The following is a 19592-nucleotide window of genomic DNA, read 5'->3' as shown; positions in this document are numbered from 1 at the left end:
TTGCTAAAGTTGTTAATTGTTTCAACTAGTTTTTTCATTTATTCCCAAGGGTTCCCTAAGCATACTGTAATGTCATAGGTAAAAAGTGATAGTTTTGTACAACAATGTAAATATAAAGAACTACACACCCAAAAATCAAAAGTAAATATAATAAAATTATAATGATCACATAGGACTCAGAATGAAGAGATTTGAGAAGCTACCCTCAACCTACTCCTTTGAAGAGGTGGAAGGTCTGCAGATGTTACATATTAAATATATTTTTGGACTTTTTCAGTGTATTGATCAGTTATGCTGATTTTTTTCCTCTCAAAAAAAATCCCATTTCTTAAATGATTTCTCTGGGAGGGACAGGAAGAGGCTTATTTAGGATAACTGTGGTGTTATAGAAAACAGAAAATATAAATACTCTTTTTTCAAATATAATTACTAAGAAGACCAGAAAGCACTCTGACAGAAATTAGGTTTAGACATAAATTTGAAATGCAAACAGGATGCAAAGCAAAGCTGTCAACTGGGGAAAAAATCTTTTGTCTCCAACATCTCTGAGAAGAGTATGATATCCAAGATATGTAGTACTGTATCAGAAATATGGAAGATCAAAAACTAGTCCTCAGTAGATAAGCTGTCAAAGGACATAAACAGACAGTTATCAAATGAAGAAATCCAAGCTTTTACAAATCCTATAGAAAAGTTCCAAGTCATTAATAATAATACAAATGCACTTAAAAAGCAACTCTGTAGTTTGACTTCACACCCATAAAATTGACAAAAATGACAAATGAAGGAAAGTTACTTTTGAAGTGATTGTAGGAAGATAGACACACTAATGCATTGTTAGTGAAAGCCATTGTTAGTGGCTTTCAAGGTGCAACCATTCTGGAAAATAATTTGGAATTATACCCAAAAGGTCACTAAACTGGTCATACCCATTCACCCAGCAATACTACCATTACGCATGCACTCCCAACAGGAACAGGACTGAGGGAAAGAACCTATGTGTTCAAGATTATTCTCCAATCTCTCCTTCCTTATCCCAAGAACTTTTTGATGTGGTAAAGAAGTAGAAAACAAGAGGAGAATGAATGAGCGAAACTTGGTATGTGAATATAATAGATTTTTATTTTTCCTTAAGAAATATGATGGATTGAGAGAAATATGGAACAATTTGCATGTACTGATGCAGAGTGAAATGAGCAGAATTAAGACATTTTGCATGATGACCATTATAACATGAAAGGAAAAAATCTAAAAGACCTCTGAATTTTGGCTAAGGCAGGAATCAGTTGTGACTTCAAAAGACCCACAATGAAGCATATTTTGTGAAAGAGACTTAGAAATACAGAACCAGGCACGCATGCTGGCCAATATCTTCATTTGTTTGGTTTAACTATATATATTTGTTTAAAAAAAGGGATGGCATTTATTGGATGTTGGGGTGATAATGGAGAAAAGTTGGTGAGCAATGACAGATATGACGAAAGAGTATCAGTAAAGCATTTTTACCTTCTGCTGGTGTTGTAACATAGTTCAACCATTCTGGTTTTCAGTTTAGAATTGTGCAAGAAAAGTTACTAAATTGGCCTTTGAGCCAGTAATCCTGTTTACTGGGCATCTAGCTTTAGGAAGTCAAGGTCAGAAATAAAGGTCCAATAAAACTAAAGTTTTCGTAATGGTACTCTTTGTAGTAGCAAAGTACTGGAAACAAGGCAGGTGTTCATCAATTGAGGAATGGCTGAAAAAATTGTAGTATATGCAAGCAATGTAATATTGATGTGCAGTAAGAAGTGTCCAATAAGAATTGAAAGAAAAATGGGAAATTTTAGATGAACTGATACAGAGCATAATAAGTAGAACTAAGGAAACATTAGTCAATCAATAAACATTAATTAAACTCCAATAATATGCCAATGAAGAAAGTCCCAGAAAAAAAGTTATGAAGCATATTTCCCCATTGTACTCTTCTTACAGTGAGGCAGAGTACTTTGTGGATGGATTTATTTTCAGAGACAATGACTCAAAACCACTTCACTCTTCCTTTGGTTATTTGTACTTAATTTATGCCTTTGATTGAATGATTCAGTGAAGATATCTTGACCTTGTTCACACCTAGTTCATACCTCATATTGATTGACTAATTCAATCAGAAGTCAAAGCCTTCTGTAATTATTGACTAGGGGTATGGAACACTTGTTTTGCATTTCTTTTCTTTCTGTTTGACTTTTTTTTTGTTATTAAAGATACAATGCTGGGTAACGAAGAATGTAGGACAGCCTGATTTTCATTGCTAAGCATTTTTGCACTAAAAATTTTTGTTATCTAGTCTCAACTGAGTCTCCTTTGAAGCAAAGCAACTTAATCCTCCTTACTTGATTCTTACTCCCCACAGTGGCTATTCCAAACCTTCTTTTCTCTCCTCAAGATTCTGATAACACTTCCCTGTAGCAAAGGATGTGGCTTCATTCTTTATTGGGGGGGAGGGAAGGTAGAGAAAGAAGAATGATTAAGTTGAGGCAAAGCCAAGAATAAACTACAATCAGAGGCATAGAAAGAATCCTACAATGGGATAATATCCTGTCCATCACATGCATGAGTTGGTATTTTTGTGTGAGACACGAAAGAAAAAAGGGGAACCAAGGAATAGGCTTTACAAGGCAATCATAGAATCTAGAAGAAAGAATCCAAAATAAGTACCTCAGAAGTTTTAAATCCATGAGAAATGCAAAGAATAAAGAACTAAATAACTAGAAGGACAACTAATCAAAGAATAAAAGTCTAAAATAGACAAAAAAAGGAAAATAAGCAATAAAGAGAATGAGGGAAAGAAATGCTTTCTAGAAAAATGCACAGAAAATGAAATTTTAAAAACTAATAAGCAAAACAAATTGAAAGGGTAGAAAAGAAGGGAAATTCTATTTGACAAAGAGGAGAAAAAGGGAAGAAGTAAATAAAAGATAAATGTAATAAAGTAAAAGGCACTAATGAGAGGTAACAAACAGGATGGGGATTGAGGGTGAGGGGAAGAGAGCTGGTAGGGAGACAAGCACTTAGAAAGATTACTGACAATACATAACACTGTGTTGCAAACAAATGTCACAAGGCAGAAATAGTACATCCATTCTTAATAGACCATAACACAATAAAAATAGTCATCATTTGAGGGATCACAAACAAAAGACACAGATCCACATGGAGATTAATAAAGAAATCCTAAATAATGAGTGGGCCAAAGAACAAATTCTAGAAGTTATTGATAATTTTGTGAAAATTATAATGATGAAACAATGTACTAAAATTTCTGGGATGCGACTAATGCAGTCCTCAGAGGAAAAATCGTATCACTATAAACATACATTTAAAAAATGGAAAAAAAAATTAATGAACTAATTATACATTTAAGAAATCATAAAGCCAACAAATAAATAAACCTAAAATAAGCAAGAAGAGGAGATATTAAAAATTAGGGGAGAAATAGTTAAATTTGTAACTAAAAAAAGCCAAAGAAATCATTAATAAAACTAAAAGCTTGTTCTTTAAAAAGATTAATAAAATTGATATACCTTGAACTAATCTGATGAAAAAGAAGCAGTCAGAAAATTAAATCAATAAAAGAGCAAATGAGCAAGATGAAATCACAACAATAGAAGAAACAAAAAATAATCACAATCTATTACACACGGTTATAGGCTGACAAAACTGAGAAAACAAGAAATAGAGGAATACCTTTAAAAAATATAAAATATCCACACTGAAAGAAAATGAAATAGAGATCTTAGATAACCCAGTCTCAGATAAAGAATTAGAATTCGATGTAAAGAAACTTTTTGTTATTGTTTGTCTGTCGTTCATTTGTTTCAGTCACGTCCAACTCTCTCCATTGGGTTTTTTTTTTTTAGTAAAGAGAATGGAGTGGTTTTCTATTTCCTTCTTCAATTTATTTTACAGATGAGGAAACAAGGCTAACAGGGTTAAGTGACTTCCTCAGATCACAGAGCCAGTAGGTGTCTGAGACTAGATTTGAACTTTGGTCTTCCTGACTCCAGGCTCAGAACTCTATCCATTGTGGCACTACCGAAGAGGAAAAAAAACTCCTGGTCCTAATGAACTCACAAAATTCTATCTTTTTTTTTTTAGGTAATTGGGCTTAAGTGACTTGCCCAGGGTCACACAGCTAGTGAGTGTTATGTGTGTGAGGTGGGATTTGAACTCAGGTCCTCCTGACTTCAGAGCCCGTGCTCTATTCACTGCATCAGCTAGCTGCCCCCTTCTATCAGATTTTTGAAGAGCAATTAGTATTCATACTTCAAAAATTATTCTCAAAAATTAAGAAAGCACCCTACCAGAATATTTCCTCATCAAGTCTACCCTCCCTTTTAAGCCTCCCCTCCTGTCTCCTTGTTCTTACCTATTTCCCAAGTGAATTAAATGCATTTATACATCAAACTGTGTGTGTGTTCAGTTTTCCTTTATTATTGAATATTTTGCATTCATGGCCTCCACTCTCTTGACCAAGCCTTCTCAGAAGGGGAGTTTCTAGTCACTGTCTCATCCTCTCAGTGTATCCCATATTTTTTACTTTATCTAATAGATTAGTTAATTAACAAAGTACTGAGTGGTCTTCTGAGTCTTGACATTACCATGAATTACCTTGCAATATTCCAATTTTGACCTTTCCTTTCATTATCCTTATAATGTCCTTGTTTTTATTCTCTGGGTCCTCTCATAAAATCAGGAAATCATTATGCATTTCTAGTCCAAAAACATCATAATGTTTATTAAATATTTCACATTACATTTTTTAAAGGAGTGGTGAAATAAAAATTGTGTTTAGCAAACCAATAATGCTAAAAATAATCATTAAACATTCAGCATATAAAATAAGAAATGATGAAGTAATAGTTACATGCAATTAATATGTATCAAAAATAGTAAAATGAGCACATTAATTAGCAACAACACTGTCGGGCATTTTGCATTTGATTATAATGGGTTTATAATAAATGAGAAAATGATTATGGGAAAGAAAAAAAATTCAAAGTTCTTAAAAGAGCCTCCATATGTAACCTGGGTTATCAGCAACTGTGCTAAGTGCTAGGGATACAAAGAAAGGCTAAAGAGGGTCCCTTTCAAGCCCATCGTCTAATGGGGAGGACAGCATGCAAACAACTATATACAACAAACTGTGTACTGGATAAGTTGGAAATGATCAACAGAGAGAAGGCATGAGAATTAAAGAGCATCAGGAAAGGCTTCTTATAGAAAGTAGGATTTTAGCTGGGACTTGAAGGAAGTCTGGGAAGCCAGGAGTTAGAAATGAGGACCAGGAGCATTCCAGGCGTGGGACTGTTGTTGTTCATATATTTCAGTCATGTCCAACTCTTCATGACCCCATTTGAGGTTTTCTTGGCAAAGATCTTGGAGTGGCTTGCCATTTCCTTCTCCAGCTCATTTTACAAATGAGGAAACTGAGGCAAACAAGGTTAAGTGACTTGCCCAGGGTCAGATAGCTAGTGTTTGAGGCCAGTTTGAACTCAAGAACGTGAGTTCTGACTCTAAGCTCAGCCCTCTGTCCAGTGTGCTATCCAGCTGCCCTTGCCATGGGAAATAGCCAGTGAAAATTCCCAGAGTAAGGAGATAGAGTATCTTGTTTAGGAATAGCAAGTAAACCAGTGTTACTGGATCTTAGAATGCCTGAATGAGAACAGGGAGAGTGAAAGAAGACCAAAAAGTTTGAGGAGGAGGGTAGCAGATTATGAAGAGCTTTGAATGTCAAGTAGAAAATTTTATATTTGCTCCTGAAGGTGATAACCACTAGAGTTTATGGAGTAGGAGGTAGGAGGGTGACATGGTTGGATCTGTGCTGCATTGTTTATACTTCATATATAAATAATGTTTTGCATGTTGTCTCCTTTAGAATGTGAGCTACTTGAGGACAGGGAACATATTTTTACCTTCTTTGTATTTTTAGTGCTTAGCATAGTGCCTGGCAAAGAATGACTGCTTAATAAATGCTTATTGATTAAGTGATTGAGAAAGATTATGACCAAAATCACCTTTTACTATAACTACAACCACTGACTTCCTCAATTCTGCAAACACAGTCCCGTTTATTTTCCTCAGGGTACCAATACAATTCTTTTCTCAAGAATTCTCATCATGTTTCTTGACAACATGAGGGTTGAATTAGATTCTTTCAGGAAGTTCTCTTAGTTCTTACGTATAACTATTTGGCTTACATATAACATATCTTGAGGTGTTGATATTTCCCATTTTTGCTTTCCTTCATGTTCTAATCATTCAAGGTAGTTTTCTTTAATGATTTCTTGAAATACAATATCCCAATTTCTTTGAGGTTTGTTGTTTTGTTTTGTTTTGTTTTGCTATGGTTTTCTGGGAGCCCAGTGAGTCTAAAATTATCTTTTTTCATCCTGTCTTCTAAGTCATTTGTTTTTGATAGTAGATACTTAATATATGCTGACTTTTCCAGCTTTTTTTTACTTTGATTTTATATTTTTGTTCCACTGAATCATTAAATTCCATTTGTTCTATTCCATATTTTGGAGTATCCACTATTTAGGTAATGTTTTCTGCCTTTTGTTTTGAGTTATTTATTTTCTTTCCAACTACACTAATTTGATTCTTTATCTCATTTCAGTTCTTTCTTTGTTTCTTTATTCCCATTCTTATAGTCTTTACCAATGCATTCTTTTTTCTGGTGCTCTATATGTCCTTATTACAGAGTTACTTTCCTTTTCTGGGTTTTCCTCAAGTTTTCAATCTATATTATTTCTTAATGGTAATGAAAGCATCCTTATATTTACACAGGTTTCTGGCTTCAGTTCTTGGATTGGGTCTAGGTGGGTACTAGGTACTAGGTACAGACTCTGTCCCTTCTTTTATACTTCAGTATGATGGCTAGGTCCAATTTCTGGCCCTGCTGTAGTCTGGATGACACTGCCACTGCTGCCATCCTGCTGCAGTTCTGGATAGCGTAACTGTATCCTATTATCCCTCCTTGATTTCTTACATAACCCTTGCCTGATACAAGGAGCTGGACCTAAGGATGAGACCAGGCCCCACGCTCTGCCTCAGTCCTATCTCCAAGGATTTGGATCTTATCTCCTGGTGCATTTCAAATAAACATAGACAAGACTAATAAACATAGGACACACTAACCTCAGCCTCTCTATCACCTTGCGTATGTACTGGGACTTGGCTTTGTCTCCTGGTTTGGCTTTGTCAGGGCCTGAGTTGAGATGTCACTAGCCTCATATTTCATCTTTCCAGAGATTGTACTGACTTCAGGTCCTGTCTCCTATGCCCTGACCTTGCCCCATGTCCACCCTATCTTCTTGTGTTGTCACCTATCTGATAGATCCCCAGCTTTGACTTTGTCCTGTGGTTTGGCCCCAACTAACCAGACACTTCTGGTTTTAGGCCCTGGTTTACAGGAAATAATGTTGGCTTCAGACTACCTAGAGGGCCCCTGAATAGATAAACCTCCAGCTTATGGTCATCTTCTAGTAAAATCCTGGACAAGCTGGAAGTGCATCTCTTCAGTTTTATTCAATATTTGTTTCACGTGATGGTTTTTTGGTTCTTTTTTTTTTTTGATATGGTGTTTCTCAGGAGAAGAAGGCTTTAGTTGGATACTTTCTCATTGCTATCTTTGATTGAAATCTAGAATTTCCCTATTAGTGCATTTGCACAGAAAATATTCTTAAAAGGCTTTTTTAATGAAGAATGATTACTATATCTCACAGGTGGCTTTTAAGGGATTGATTTCTTTTTGTTTTGTTTTCATATATCCATTATTAAAGTTGAAAGCACCTCGGTCTCTCCCAACCTTTGAGAACTGTACCCACATTACTAGACTGAGGAAGTTATATCAGTTTGAGGATAGGGCCCTTTCCCCATTTCATTCTCATTCCTTCCTCTATTCTCTTAGTAACTTACAGGAAAAAAAATATTCTGGATATGGTGAAGAAATTGTACTTCTTTTATACCCTCTTTTAGCCTTTTATGTATATTAAATCACTCTGTCTCTCTTTTTCTCTGTCTCTCTCTTAGCAACGGTTGTTTTAAGCAACTTGGAACCAAATACAACCTATGAAATCAAAGTTGCAGCTGTAAATGGAAAAGGTCAAGGGGACTACAGTAAAATTGAAATCTTTCAAACATTGCCAGTCCGTAAGTAATCATATTTTTAACTAATACAGGATTTAAAAATATTATAATTTGCTTGTTGTTCTCTTTGCATACAAATTCATAAATTAACTTGAAGTAAATTTGGATTAATATAAAATCTATTCAGAATACTGGAAGCCTCTTTGTGCTACACTAATGCAAAGAAATGCATTTAAACACAAATTTCCCGAGGGAAATTTTCCCAGTGAAGGAGGTTTATTATTTATTTACATTTTAATTAATTAGGTCATAGTTTTTCTATTTTTTGTCTACTATTACATTCAATATTCTATTACTTTAATTTAGGGTAGCAATTGCTTTTATTCCATAAACTGTAAGTTATAAGAGAAAATGTAGCCATTAAATTAATCCATATGTTTAACAATGATGATATGAAAATAATAACTGATACAGACTCATTCACATAACAGCTTTCCCCCTTGGGCTCTTGTAAAGACAATAAAATTTTCCTGGGATTAAAATCATTCTTTTCTGTTAGAAAGTAGGCAAAAGGAAAACCAAGGACTAAAAGAATGATATAAAAGTTATCTATAATCTTACCTTCATACACAACATTTCTAGGATTATAGAATTGGCTAGAAGGAATTAATAATTGTTTTAAAAAGAAATTCAGAACTATGTAGCCATATTTCTCATTATAGCAAATTTCTCCACTCATTCAGGCTGATTTCCATACACTCACTAGAAATAAATTTATTTTCACCTTACTGGGCCAGGAGTCAAAAAGACCTGAGTTCAAATTCAGATTCAGATGCTTACCAAATCTGTAACCCTGGGCAAGCCACTTAACTTCTGCCTCCCTCAGTTTCCTCAACTGTAAAATGGGGACATTAATAGCACTTATGTCACAGGGTTGTTGTGAGGACCAAATGAGTTAATATTTGAAAAGCTCTTATCATAGTACATAGCTCATAGTGGGTGTTTAATAAATGTTTTTTCCAACAGCCTTGGATCTTTATTTTTTTACAAATATTGTGATAACTATTTCAATGTAATTCATTTCCTTTGTAATCTTATGTACTGTATTTTATGCATTTAAAGATATTATTCTAAATAAGGTCCATAGCCTTCACCAAAGGTCTGGTGATGATGACCAAAAAAGGTCAAAACCCCTTGCTTTAAGACTTTGGTGATCTTCCCCCCTTAGTTCTAACTATCCCAAGTCTAACTATTTTCTCAAAGCCATCTGAAGACATACATTTTACATAAATTCTTCCCCCAGCCCATGATGACTCAATTCTCTGAACACAAGCATTCATCAAAATGACTACAATTTAACACTTGCCTTACATTATCTATTTTTTTTCCTTTTCTGTGTTCTTACTCTGTGTTCCTTTTATGGCAGATTTTATATGAGCCTGGTTGTTTGTTTTCTTTTAAAAATAGACAACCTGTAGATGCAAATGAATATTCAAAACAGTCACTTCAGAAAGCTACTTTTTTTCTCCCAAAGATTAGTTTAGGTCATTTTCAAATTTTCTTTTTTTGGAACTGTCTTCTTCAGTGCACATTGTTTTGAATATACTTAAAATGGCAAATCTTCATTGCTGGAGAAAGTTTCATTTTTGGAAAAACATAAAAGTCATCTAGAACTTACCAAGGCAGCTAGGTGGCATGATCGATAGAGAATCTGCAAGAACAGAGTTCAACTCCATTCTCAGACACTTGTTACAGGTAACCCTGAGCAAGTTACTTAATGTCTATCTTCCTCAGTTTCCTGATCTGTAATAATGAGCTAAGTTTTGTAAATCATTTTGTAAACCTTAAAAAGCTGTATAAATCCTACCTACTACTGTTACTACTCATAGAAGCAATTAATCATGAAAAAATGCTTCAGATAAATTCTTCAGTATAGTATCAAAAGCTTTATGGCTGTAAAATAATGGAGGACAGGTTTGGTTTTTTTTTAATTTGGTTTGTGAATCGACTCTTTCAAATATCTTGCTTTTTAAAGGCTGCCAGGGTAATGCCTGATTCTTTGACCAGTCAGTGGCTAAGTACCTTATAATTCCATTAAGTTTAATTGAAGAACTTTTTCACTCCCCCTAAAAGAGTAACAAAATATAAACCTTTACATTTTTTAACATGTTAACACTTTGTTGTCTCTGTCACCTGCCTTTCATATTTTATAATTTCATCAAGTGAGCTCAAGGAAGATCTATCAGACGTTCTGCTGATCAACTCTCCCACTCTAAATACTGAAGGACAGAAATCAATTATGTTCATTGGCATAGTCTAGTTCTGTCTAGAAATACAGAAATAAGGCCTTCAAATATGGAGTAAGACAGAATTCTGCCTGTCAGGAAAAATAATAATAAATTCATTCATTTCTATTTATTGTTAGACTCTGTTCCAACAGCAAGCTACTTTCTTCTCTTACCATCAAGTTTCCACTGATTGTATTACCCACTCATTCTAAAATGTTTACCTTGGTCCTGGCATATCACCAAACTGGAATCAGATTAGGGTCATGCATTAAAGTGAATATATGCTAGGTGTATGTGCTTTAAAACTAACTGTTAACACAATCTTTGTATCAAAAATGCCCATGGCACAAAGTCCCTCAAGTTACTCTCTTCACAAGATAACTGGAGAAAATCTCTTAACTACACAACGTAGTATCATGGCACCAATTCCACACTTACAAGTATGTTAGCCATGATAATACAGGGCAGAGCTTTAAGTTCTAAAAGCTTTGGAATAGCATATATATCAAAAGGATTTTAATTCATAGAGAAAGAATTAAAAAACATTATGTATTCTTTACATTCATTATAGTATTTCCAAAGTTGCACACTAAATATTCTGCAGTGTCACTAGGTTTCCTCAAGTGTTGCTGCCTGGTTTGATAAATCACTGCTTTCTTCAGTCTTCAATGACCTCAGCTACAGCTCTGCTGCCTCTGATAGTGTTTTTAGTCTTCCTCTCGTATATACTTTGATAGCCACTGGAAGATCCATTACCTTCTACAGTTACTACAGGGTGAGGCTTACGAGTTATTTTTCCTATGCTACCTAGAGCTATAACTCTATCCCATTCAGAATTTATGGCTCTGAATAACAGTCCAAGGTTTCACTCTTAATTAAATGACAATATAATTCTTGTGTTCAAGATACTCATGGCACAAAAGGCACTGTTTTAATTTAGTTGGTTTAAGTCTCTGAGGGATGATCAGGAGGAGGGTCTAAGATTCACCTTTCCAAAATTATATACGTCTATCCTTGAAGCTTTTCCCTTGAAACTCTTATCTCCACTGATCCAGTCACATGAAAGTCCTTATCACAAACTTCAAACTCAGCCTGGTTGGAAAAAAGATTGGCTTTAGAATACAAATACCTGATGATGAATTCTGGCTCTACTTTTAATTCCTTTGTAATTTAAGGAAAGTCACTTAGCTTCTCTCATCCACAGCTTCCTTATCTGTAAAATGAAGAATTGGACTAAATGATCTCTCACAACAGCTATAAATTCTATCAGCCCTAATATTCTTTCCACTTCTGACACCAAACATAGATACTTTCCACTCAAAGGAGTATCCTTCCAGAAGCTAAAAAACAGCACCAGTATATTCCAATTTACTGTCCTTAAATTCGTGGGTGGTATTATTCCAATCACCACTTAGATTACTTAAGTAGCCCAAAGCTATGAGGTACGGATGTCAGTTACCAGTCCCATGCCAAGTGGAATAAATGTCTTAAACAATTCTTAAATCATTGCATGCCTTCAGAATGCTACCATTTTCCTTAACCAATTTAGGGGAATAGGGAAGAAATGAATATTCCAGTTGAGGCAACATAAATATCATAATCTAGTGAGTGCTCTTTAAAGTAGTAAGTATTCTCTATCCCTTTTTTTCCCCTCTTCTATGGCTTTCTGTCTTCTCTTCCCTCTTTGTGCTTCCTCTTCCCATTTATATTTCCCCCTTTTCTCTCTCTCTGTCTTTAGGGGAATTACTTCCCCTAATTTTGCCACACACATTCCGCACAATCAGATGGCCACAGGTGGCATATTAGACTTCTATTATTGCAGATTGGAGGAGACTGTAGAGATGTATTGATATTAGTAATTCTTTTAAAAGTAATACTTGCCTAAGTGCACCTAAGGCTTAATAAGAATTGATGTTCTATACATCCACAGATAACTCACCATTATAATCATGTAGCAAATAATGTTTAAGCTGTAGCTTAACTTAGAGATTTAGTTTCCATGAATCTTTTAAAAGTTTTTTATTGTCCATTGTTTTTATTGTCTAAACCTCTATTCCTTACCATTTGTATGTGTAATCACAGATATTTAGAGCCCACAAATAATATGTATACTCTTGTATCACAAGTTAACATCTGTATCTAATTACATCTAAAAATTGAGTTGAAATTATCACTTGATATTACCTTCATTTGGTTTTAATAGATTTATCTGATGAAACCTTTATTGGTTCTACAATTCTTTTTCTATTCTTGGTCAATATTCATAAATACTGTTGATATCTCAAATATAGTGGATCATTAGCTATGAGTAAGTTAAATATATAGGTGACAAACTAGGCTTTGAAAATGAATTGTAGTCACTATCTCAAAGAAATCCTACTGTGTGAATTGAGCAAGACCCTGGGTGCATGGTAAGGAGCATGTTAATTAATGAGTAATTAATTGATGAAAAAGCATGTATTGAGTGCCAAGCACTGTGATAAATTCTTGGAATACAAATACAAAAAACAAAGACAGTCCTTGCCTTCAAGAAGTTTACATTCTAACAAGGAGATAACACACAAAGGGAAATGATATCCAGGCAGGGGCACTTGGTGCCAGAAAGTTAGAGAGATGGTGAGAAGGGAAACAGAGAAGCCCTAGGAGAATAATTTGGCACACCCCATCCAGGGACAATGACAGCAAAAATTTGATCATTGTTCCAAGACTCAAGAACTGGGGAAATGGGAAGTGGGAGTGGTTGATGTTTGAACATAGGCAGGGACAAGATGGCTAGCAAGATTATAGAGGAGATGGCCAGAGAGTTGGGAGTGAAGTAAGTATGAGGATTTTGCTGAAATAGTAGTTCTGGAAATTCAGTTACCAATCAGAAGAGTAGGGACAACAAGGTAGAAGTTTCTCCAAAAGGCAGTGGACCTGGCTATTAAAAAAAAAAAATGTCGGGAGATTCAGGAATGAAGTGAAACATGTCTGGAGCTTTTCCTAAAAGTGTTTCAAGAGTCACCAATAAATAAGACCATAGATTGAAAACGAATAGGAATTTTAGAGGCCATCAAGTCCATTCCCTTCATTTTATAGATGAGGAGCTGATTCACAAAGAAGCTAAGTGACTTACCCAGGATTAAACAGCACGTAAATGTCTGAAGTGAGATTTGAACTCATGTCTTCCTGACTCTGGGCCCAGTACCCTTTCTATCTACCATGTTGAGCTGCCTACAATCAGAGTGATAAACAAGGTGACTCTCACCTCTCATCCTGTAAGACCCTAATATCCTTTCTCTTATGTTGTCCTCATGCTGATTCCTTTCAACACATCAGGACAAGTCAGTCAGCTGAATTCCATGGACAAGTTCTTCCTTGTAGCTAGCACAATTCCAGGGCTAATACTGTTACTCACCAAGCTCCTCTGTCTTATGCTTTCAATCACTGTGCCTGCCTGGTGGAGGGGCAGGGGGAGGGGGGAGTGGGAAGGGAGAAAGGAATGTTTTCTATTAGGCAGGTAGCTTCACTGCCCCCATTATGGCAGGGGAGGGGGAGTGGAAAAAGGGAAATTCTTCCTCCTCTTCTTCATCCTCCTCCTTCTCCAAATCAAGAAACTATTCTTTCTCAAGGATTGAGTTCTTCCTCCATGGATGGCTTTCTTCTCTAATGCAAGAGGTCACACTTCTCAGAACTGTCTCCTTTCTCAAGTGACCACCCAGAAAGTGTGTCTTGCTTTTTAAAGTGCTACGAGTGGTGTGGTTGATCTTTAGCCAGCCAATGGCTAGCTGCCCATCAAGCATGACTAATGAATTTCTTCATATGTCTAAAGACCTAACAAAATGTAAACATTTCCTTTCAATTCATTTAAAACCTTAACACCTTGTCTCTATAACCTGTCCATTACATTCTGTAATTTCATCAAGTGGGCTGGAGGGAAATACCCTCTTACAGTTTGGCCATTTAAACATTTGTTTAGTACATTTGTCCATAGTTCCAATTCTGGATAGCTCTCCAATGAGTTGGGGAGTATCAGGTATAATCCTTTCAGGTGCCTTCCCCCCAAAACCTTGCATTAAAGAGTCTCAGCAAAGTTCACGTGACACAGTTCTTGGACTTCATTTCCTACCCAGCTGCTTTCCTGGGCTTAATGATTTGCCTAAACTCATCATACTGCAAAATGAAATTAGCTCTGAAATTCACTCTTCATCAGCACCAACCCCTCCCCAGCAGACTTTGGGCCCCTTCTATCTCTGATTAGAGAGAGTGGAGGGTAGACATTGGAGACTTCTTCCCTGATCCTACACTATATAAGGAGGTCTCTCTGGGCATTCACCTCACTGTTTCCTACCCAGCTGCTTCATGACCTCCAGAAACTCATCATTTTGCAAGATGAAACTTACCTCTTCAGATCCTTACCCTCCTTGGCTGCAGGACTTCAACACGCCCTATGCCAGATACTGTCCCCACCCCTTCTTTTTATGTGTTGTCTTGCCCCATTAAATAGTGAGTTTCTTGAGGGCAGGTGATATCTTATGCCTCCCTTTGTATACCCAGCACTTAGCACAGCACCTGGCACATATTAGACACTTAATAAATGTTTCCTGATTCTGACACTGACTCTTGGACAATCTGAAAATTAACAGTTTTATATAAGGGCCTAAGATTATACTCACTAGGAGATGGTAATACAAAAAGGTTTGCCCAAAGACAATTTTTAAAAAGAAGTGGGAAAGGGAAATTGAACCCTGGTACAAGCAGACCTCTCAAAAGAGAGAGAGGTCTTGGAGTTGACTGGAAGCCTTCCCCTCATCATCAGGTGAGAAACCAAACTGTCTCAAATGAAAATGACTTTGGATCCCTGAAAAAACATGGGGCACCTGAAAGTTCCCCAACTGTTCTCTTCAAAATTAGGATATCACAGAGAGAGAAGAGATTCCATTTGGACAGTCCCCTCTAGTGGGAATCTAGTGGGAGTAGAGTCCTAAATATAACCTGGACTATTCCCATAATGTAGCACTCCCCTAAATTACAATCCCAAGTTGTGTCCCCAAAAGAATTACTACTCCTAGGTTCAAAGTAGGCTCAGTAGGCTCACAAGGCCCCACTGGTGCATTTACCTTGAATAGTCAGCCAGACACAATTAGCTCAAAGCAAAGTCATTTCCTGAGATAGCATCTTAAGGATAATAGCTAGAAAACATTCCCCTGCAAACCTACATAACACATTCCCACAAATATATATAGTATCAGTGGGAAGAGTGGGCACCCGTACACATATGGTAGAGAAGCACACACTTAGGGAATACATTTGGCCAAGATGACTCACATTTCTGGCACTGCAATTCCTCAAAGTCATTTCCCTATTCACAATGTCCTCATGTTGCTGTGAACCCCTTCTACTTCCCCCCCAACACCACATTGCAAAGGGTCCTTGGACCTACTCCTTCCTAGCATAGTGTCTAGTCAAAGGTGGTGGGGAGGTGGGGAATCCCCTCCTTCCCAAGAGGTGAGAATTGATTCCCTCTTGAGAACTAGATTTTTCTTCCATAATTGAGTCTCTTCTGAACTTCCAAAGTTCATACTCCTCAGAGCTGTCTGTTTTATGCTTTAAATGACACCACAGAGAATGCTTTGACTGTAAAAGAGTATGGCCAATCAGAAGAAGGATTTCACATTTAGGAAATAGGTGATAAAGTATAGATCAGGGGTTGGAAACCTGTGACCTAGGCCACATGTGGCCTTCTAAGTCCTTGGGTGTGGCCTTTTGACTGAGTCCAAGTTTTACAGAACAGATTCTTTTATTAAGGGGATATGTTCTGTGAACTTTAGATTTAGTCAAAGGGCAGCACTTGAGGACCTAGAGGGCCACATGTAGCCTTGAGGCCCAGGTTCCTCATACCTGGTATAGATGCTACTTTGCACTTCATTTAAGGCTTCAATAACTTGTTATTTCTGTTACTTGCCCATTACTTTCTGTAATTTCATCAGAAGGACTTGGAGGAAAATCCATTGATCTGGGCGCTCATGATCAACTCTTTCTTAGTACATAGAATTTAATTGGTAAGGCTTCATTGTATAGTAGAAGGAATACAGAATTAGTTTTAGTAAACCTGGGTTCCAGGCCTGATTTTTACTGAGTTACTCTAGGACTATAACTTAGCCTCCCCAGAGGCTGTTTCTGTCTATAATTGGATTAAATTAATTCATTCAGTAAGTATGTGAGATGTGAGATAATCTCCAAGCTCTCTAACATTCTAACAAGCTCTCTTTTTACATTCTAAGATTCTATTTTCATAGTTCAACCAGCTTCCCTTTTCTCTCTCTTCTTTTTAAAACCAAATTGTTCTAACACTTTTAAAAATTCAGCCAGTATCAGAAAGAAATTCAAAATGTGTTAATAAGATTTAATGTCTCCTATTTCCTTCATCCTAGTGGACATGCAATCCATATCACATTGCTTCATTATGTATATCTCTTTGTGCATTATTCTGAACAGGCCAGGAGCTTCTACCCACAACGTGTAATATTTTAAGTCTTTATAATACTCTGCCTTTATAGAAGATTGGAGGAATCAGACAAAGCCAGAAGGGTGGTACAACATGTCTAAGAATATCAAACTGAGAGATACAGCAGCCACCTACCTAGGTTTTCAAACATTCTGGGTGCCCTGTGAATGCAAAATTCTCAATGATCTATTTTGCTTGAAACAGCTTTATAAATGTCATTTTTATAATACAATTTCCATGTGATAAATAACATCAAAGGCTAATGCTTAAATTGGAAAAATGTTGAAATACTGTTATAGAATAAGATACTACAAAGTATCCTCTTCAAGCTTACTTTGTCAAAAATCTTGTGAATAGACTACTGATTACTAGATAATTATCTTTTATAAAATGTAATTGTAGTGGTTGTAAAACTGGTATAGTGGATAGAATTCTGGACTCAGAGACTCCAGCTTCAAATCCTATCCCAGATAACTACTAGTTATAATGATCCTCCCAGGGTCTCAATTTCCCATCTATAAAACAGAGATAATGATAGCATCTACCTCACAGGGTTATTATGAAGAACAGATGAGATCATGTAGATAAGGCAGGATGAAAATTGAAAATCTTAAATCACTATGTAAATGTGTTTTGAATGAGCTTATGGTCACAGGATGATAGATCTGAAGTTGGAAGGAATCAGACTTGCCCAAGGTCACAAAGACAATCAGCATCAATAGCAAGGTTTGAACCTAGATTCTCTGAATCTAGAAAAAGCACTCTTTCCATTATATGATATTATTATTACTATTGTTATTGTTATATATAATTTGATTTTTAGCATTTTTTAATCTGCCTTTAAAAAGGATTCTTGCCAATATTAATATTTTATATTTGCATAGCATTTTACAGTTTTCAAAGTTCTTTTAATCTCAACAACTCTATGAGATCAACCAGACCAATGTTCTTCTTCCTCTTTTCCAAATGAAAAAAACTGAAGTTTAGAAATGTTAGGAGGTTTGCTGCCTGGTTAGTGGCAGAATTAGGACTAGCTCTCTGGTCCTCCAGTTCCTGGTCCAGACGTCTTGCCACTGTACCATGTTGCCAGTCTACCATAATAAAATTTATAACATCAAAACTTCTGGAAATTATTCAAGATATTACCAAGAGAAATGCATATTAATTATAATTAAGAAAACAGCATCACCAGACAAATCTCAAACCTGCTATATTTTATGTTTAGGTGAACCAAGTCCTCCATCAATCCATGGACAGCCTAGCAATGGAAAGAGTTTTAAACTTAACATAATGAAACAAGATGACGGAGGGGCACCCATTTTGGAATATATTGTGAAATATAGAAGTGTAAGTACTCAATTCATTATATTCAGCATCTGTTTTTAAATCTTATTGAGATTTGTTAAGGCAACACACGTTTGAATTTTAACATAGAGCAGGTTCAGAAACAAAAAAATTATATGAATCCAAATGTAAATTTTTCTAGCTGAAATTTATTATTCTAGGTTTTTGAAAACTAAGAGTCTTTCTAGACAATGTCTAAACAAGTTATTGAAATAATAATTTAGCTTTGTATTCTGGGCATTTGACAATTTCTATACAAAAAGAAGTAGCAGCAGCGTTGAGAAGTAGATACACAGAGGTAATTCACACATTCTATCAATTAGAGATTCATTTTGGCTTTATAGACTCCTTTTTTAAAATGAAGAAGACCCTTGGAAAGTTTACACCAATGATTTATTCACACCTCATTAGAAGTAACTTTAAGCAAATAATTTCTGAGCGGATATCTGCCACACTAGAATGGATGTTTGATGGAGTTTGGAGGGCAGGAAAAGGAAGGGTAAGTTTGGAACCAGAGAAATATAGTAATGGGGTTTTGATAAGCAGAGGGCAAGATGAAGGCACTGGATGTCTCAGGAGCAATGGAGATACTTAAAGGAGAATTAGAAATTAAAATAATTGTCAGATTTTACATGTAAAGTGAATACACTTAAACCCCAAAAGGCACCGGTTACAGTTAGCTTGAATGCTTAATGTACTTCATGTTAGCTCCCAAGGGCAAATGGGAATACTTTTAAACTTTAGTTTGTTTATCCAAAGTTAACTGAAAAGATGTAAGGCTGATATACACTAAATGAGTCAGTTTATCCATTGAGTTTCCATATATTCCATACTCAGTCAGACAATTCACCATATAAATAATTTTTATGCTTTTGTTTGTGAGTATGTGTTAATATTGGGGGAGGGGCTTAGCTCCTCTGTATAAATGTCCTAATTATCTCTAGTCTTATAGTGGAATTTACATTCACTTTCCTGTAAGTTCTTTCATGGAACTGATGATGTTTTTTGACCTAAGCAAGGCAAAAAATCCAGAGGATCTGGCAAATTCACACAATGCTTCCCATAGACATAGATACTTCCCTAGGTACCAAGTTAACTATTTAACAAACCAGATTATACCCGTTTAAATACGTTAGACAGTTTTTAGTCAGAAGGGCACTCTGCCTTTAAGACAAATCTCTAATAAGTAATATAGCTCAGAGTTGTAAAAAAATCACAGCATACAAATCAAAAAAGGAGTTAACCTAATAATACAAACGCATCACACTCTAGGTATCTTCCTTCAAATCAATAGTACTTTTATACAACAATTTCCTAAAGCCACAAAGCAAGAAACTGTAAGTATA

The 19592-nt window shown here is 35.8% G+C and overlaps 1 protein-coding gene across 1 annotated transcript in view; it reads left to right on the top strand.

Annotated features, from left to right (window-relative positions):
• NCAM2 (neural cell adhesion molecule 2) overlaps window positions 1–19592 on the top strand; it is a 281382-nt gene that overhangs the window by 200032 nt on the left and 61758 nt on the right. The window contains exons 13-14 of the mRNA XM_020996054.2: window positions 8071–8190; window positions 18128–18249. Coding sequence (XP_020851713.1) covers window positions 8071–8190; window positions 18128–18249 — 242 coding nt within the window. The remainder of the gene's footprint in view (window positions 1–8070; window positions 8191–18127; window positions 18250–19592) is intronic.

The sequence above is a fragment of the Phascolarctos cinereus genome, unplaced genomic scaffold (assembly GCF_003287225.1).
Source record: "Phascolarctos cinereus isolate Bilbo 61053 unplaced genomic scaffold, phaCin_HiC Scaffold_726;HRSCAF=1367, whole genome shotgun sequence".
Taxonomy (NCBI): Eukaryota; Metazoa; Chordata; class Mammalia; order Diprotodontia; family Phascolarctidae; genus Phascolarctos; species Phascolarctos cinereus.
The sequence above is the reverse complement of the archived record's forward strand: the minus strand, read 5'-3'. Positions and strand labels throughout refer to the sequence as shown.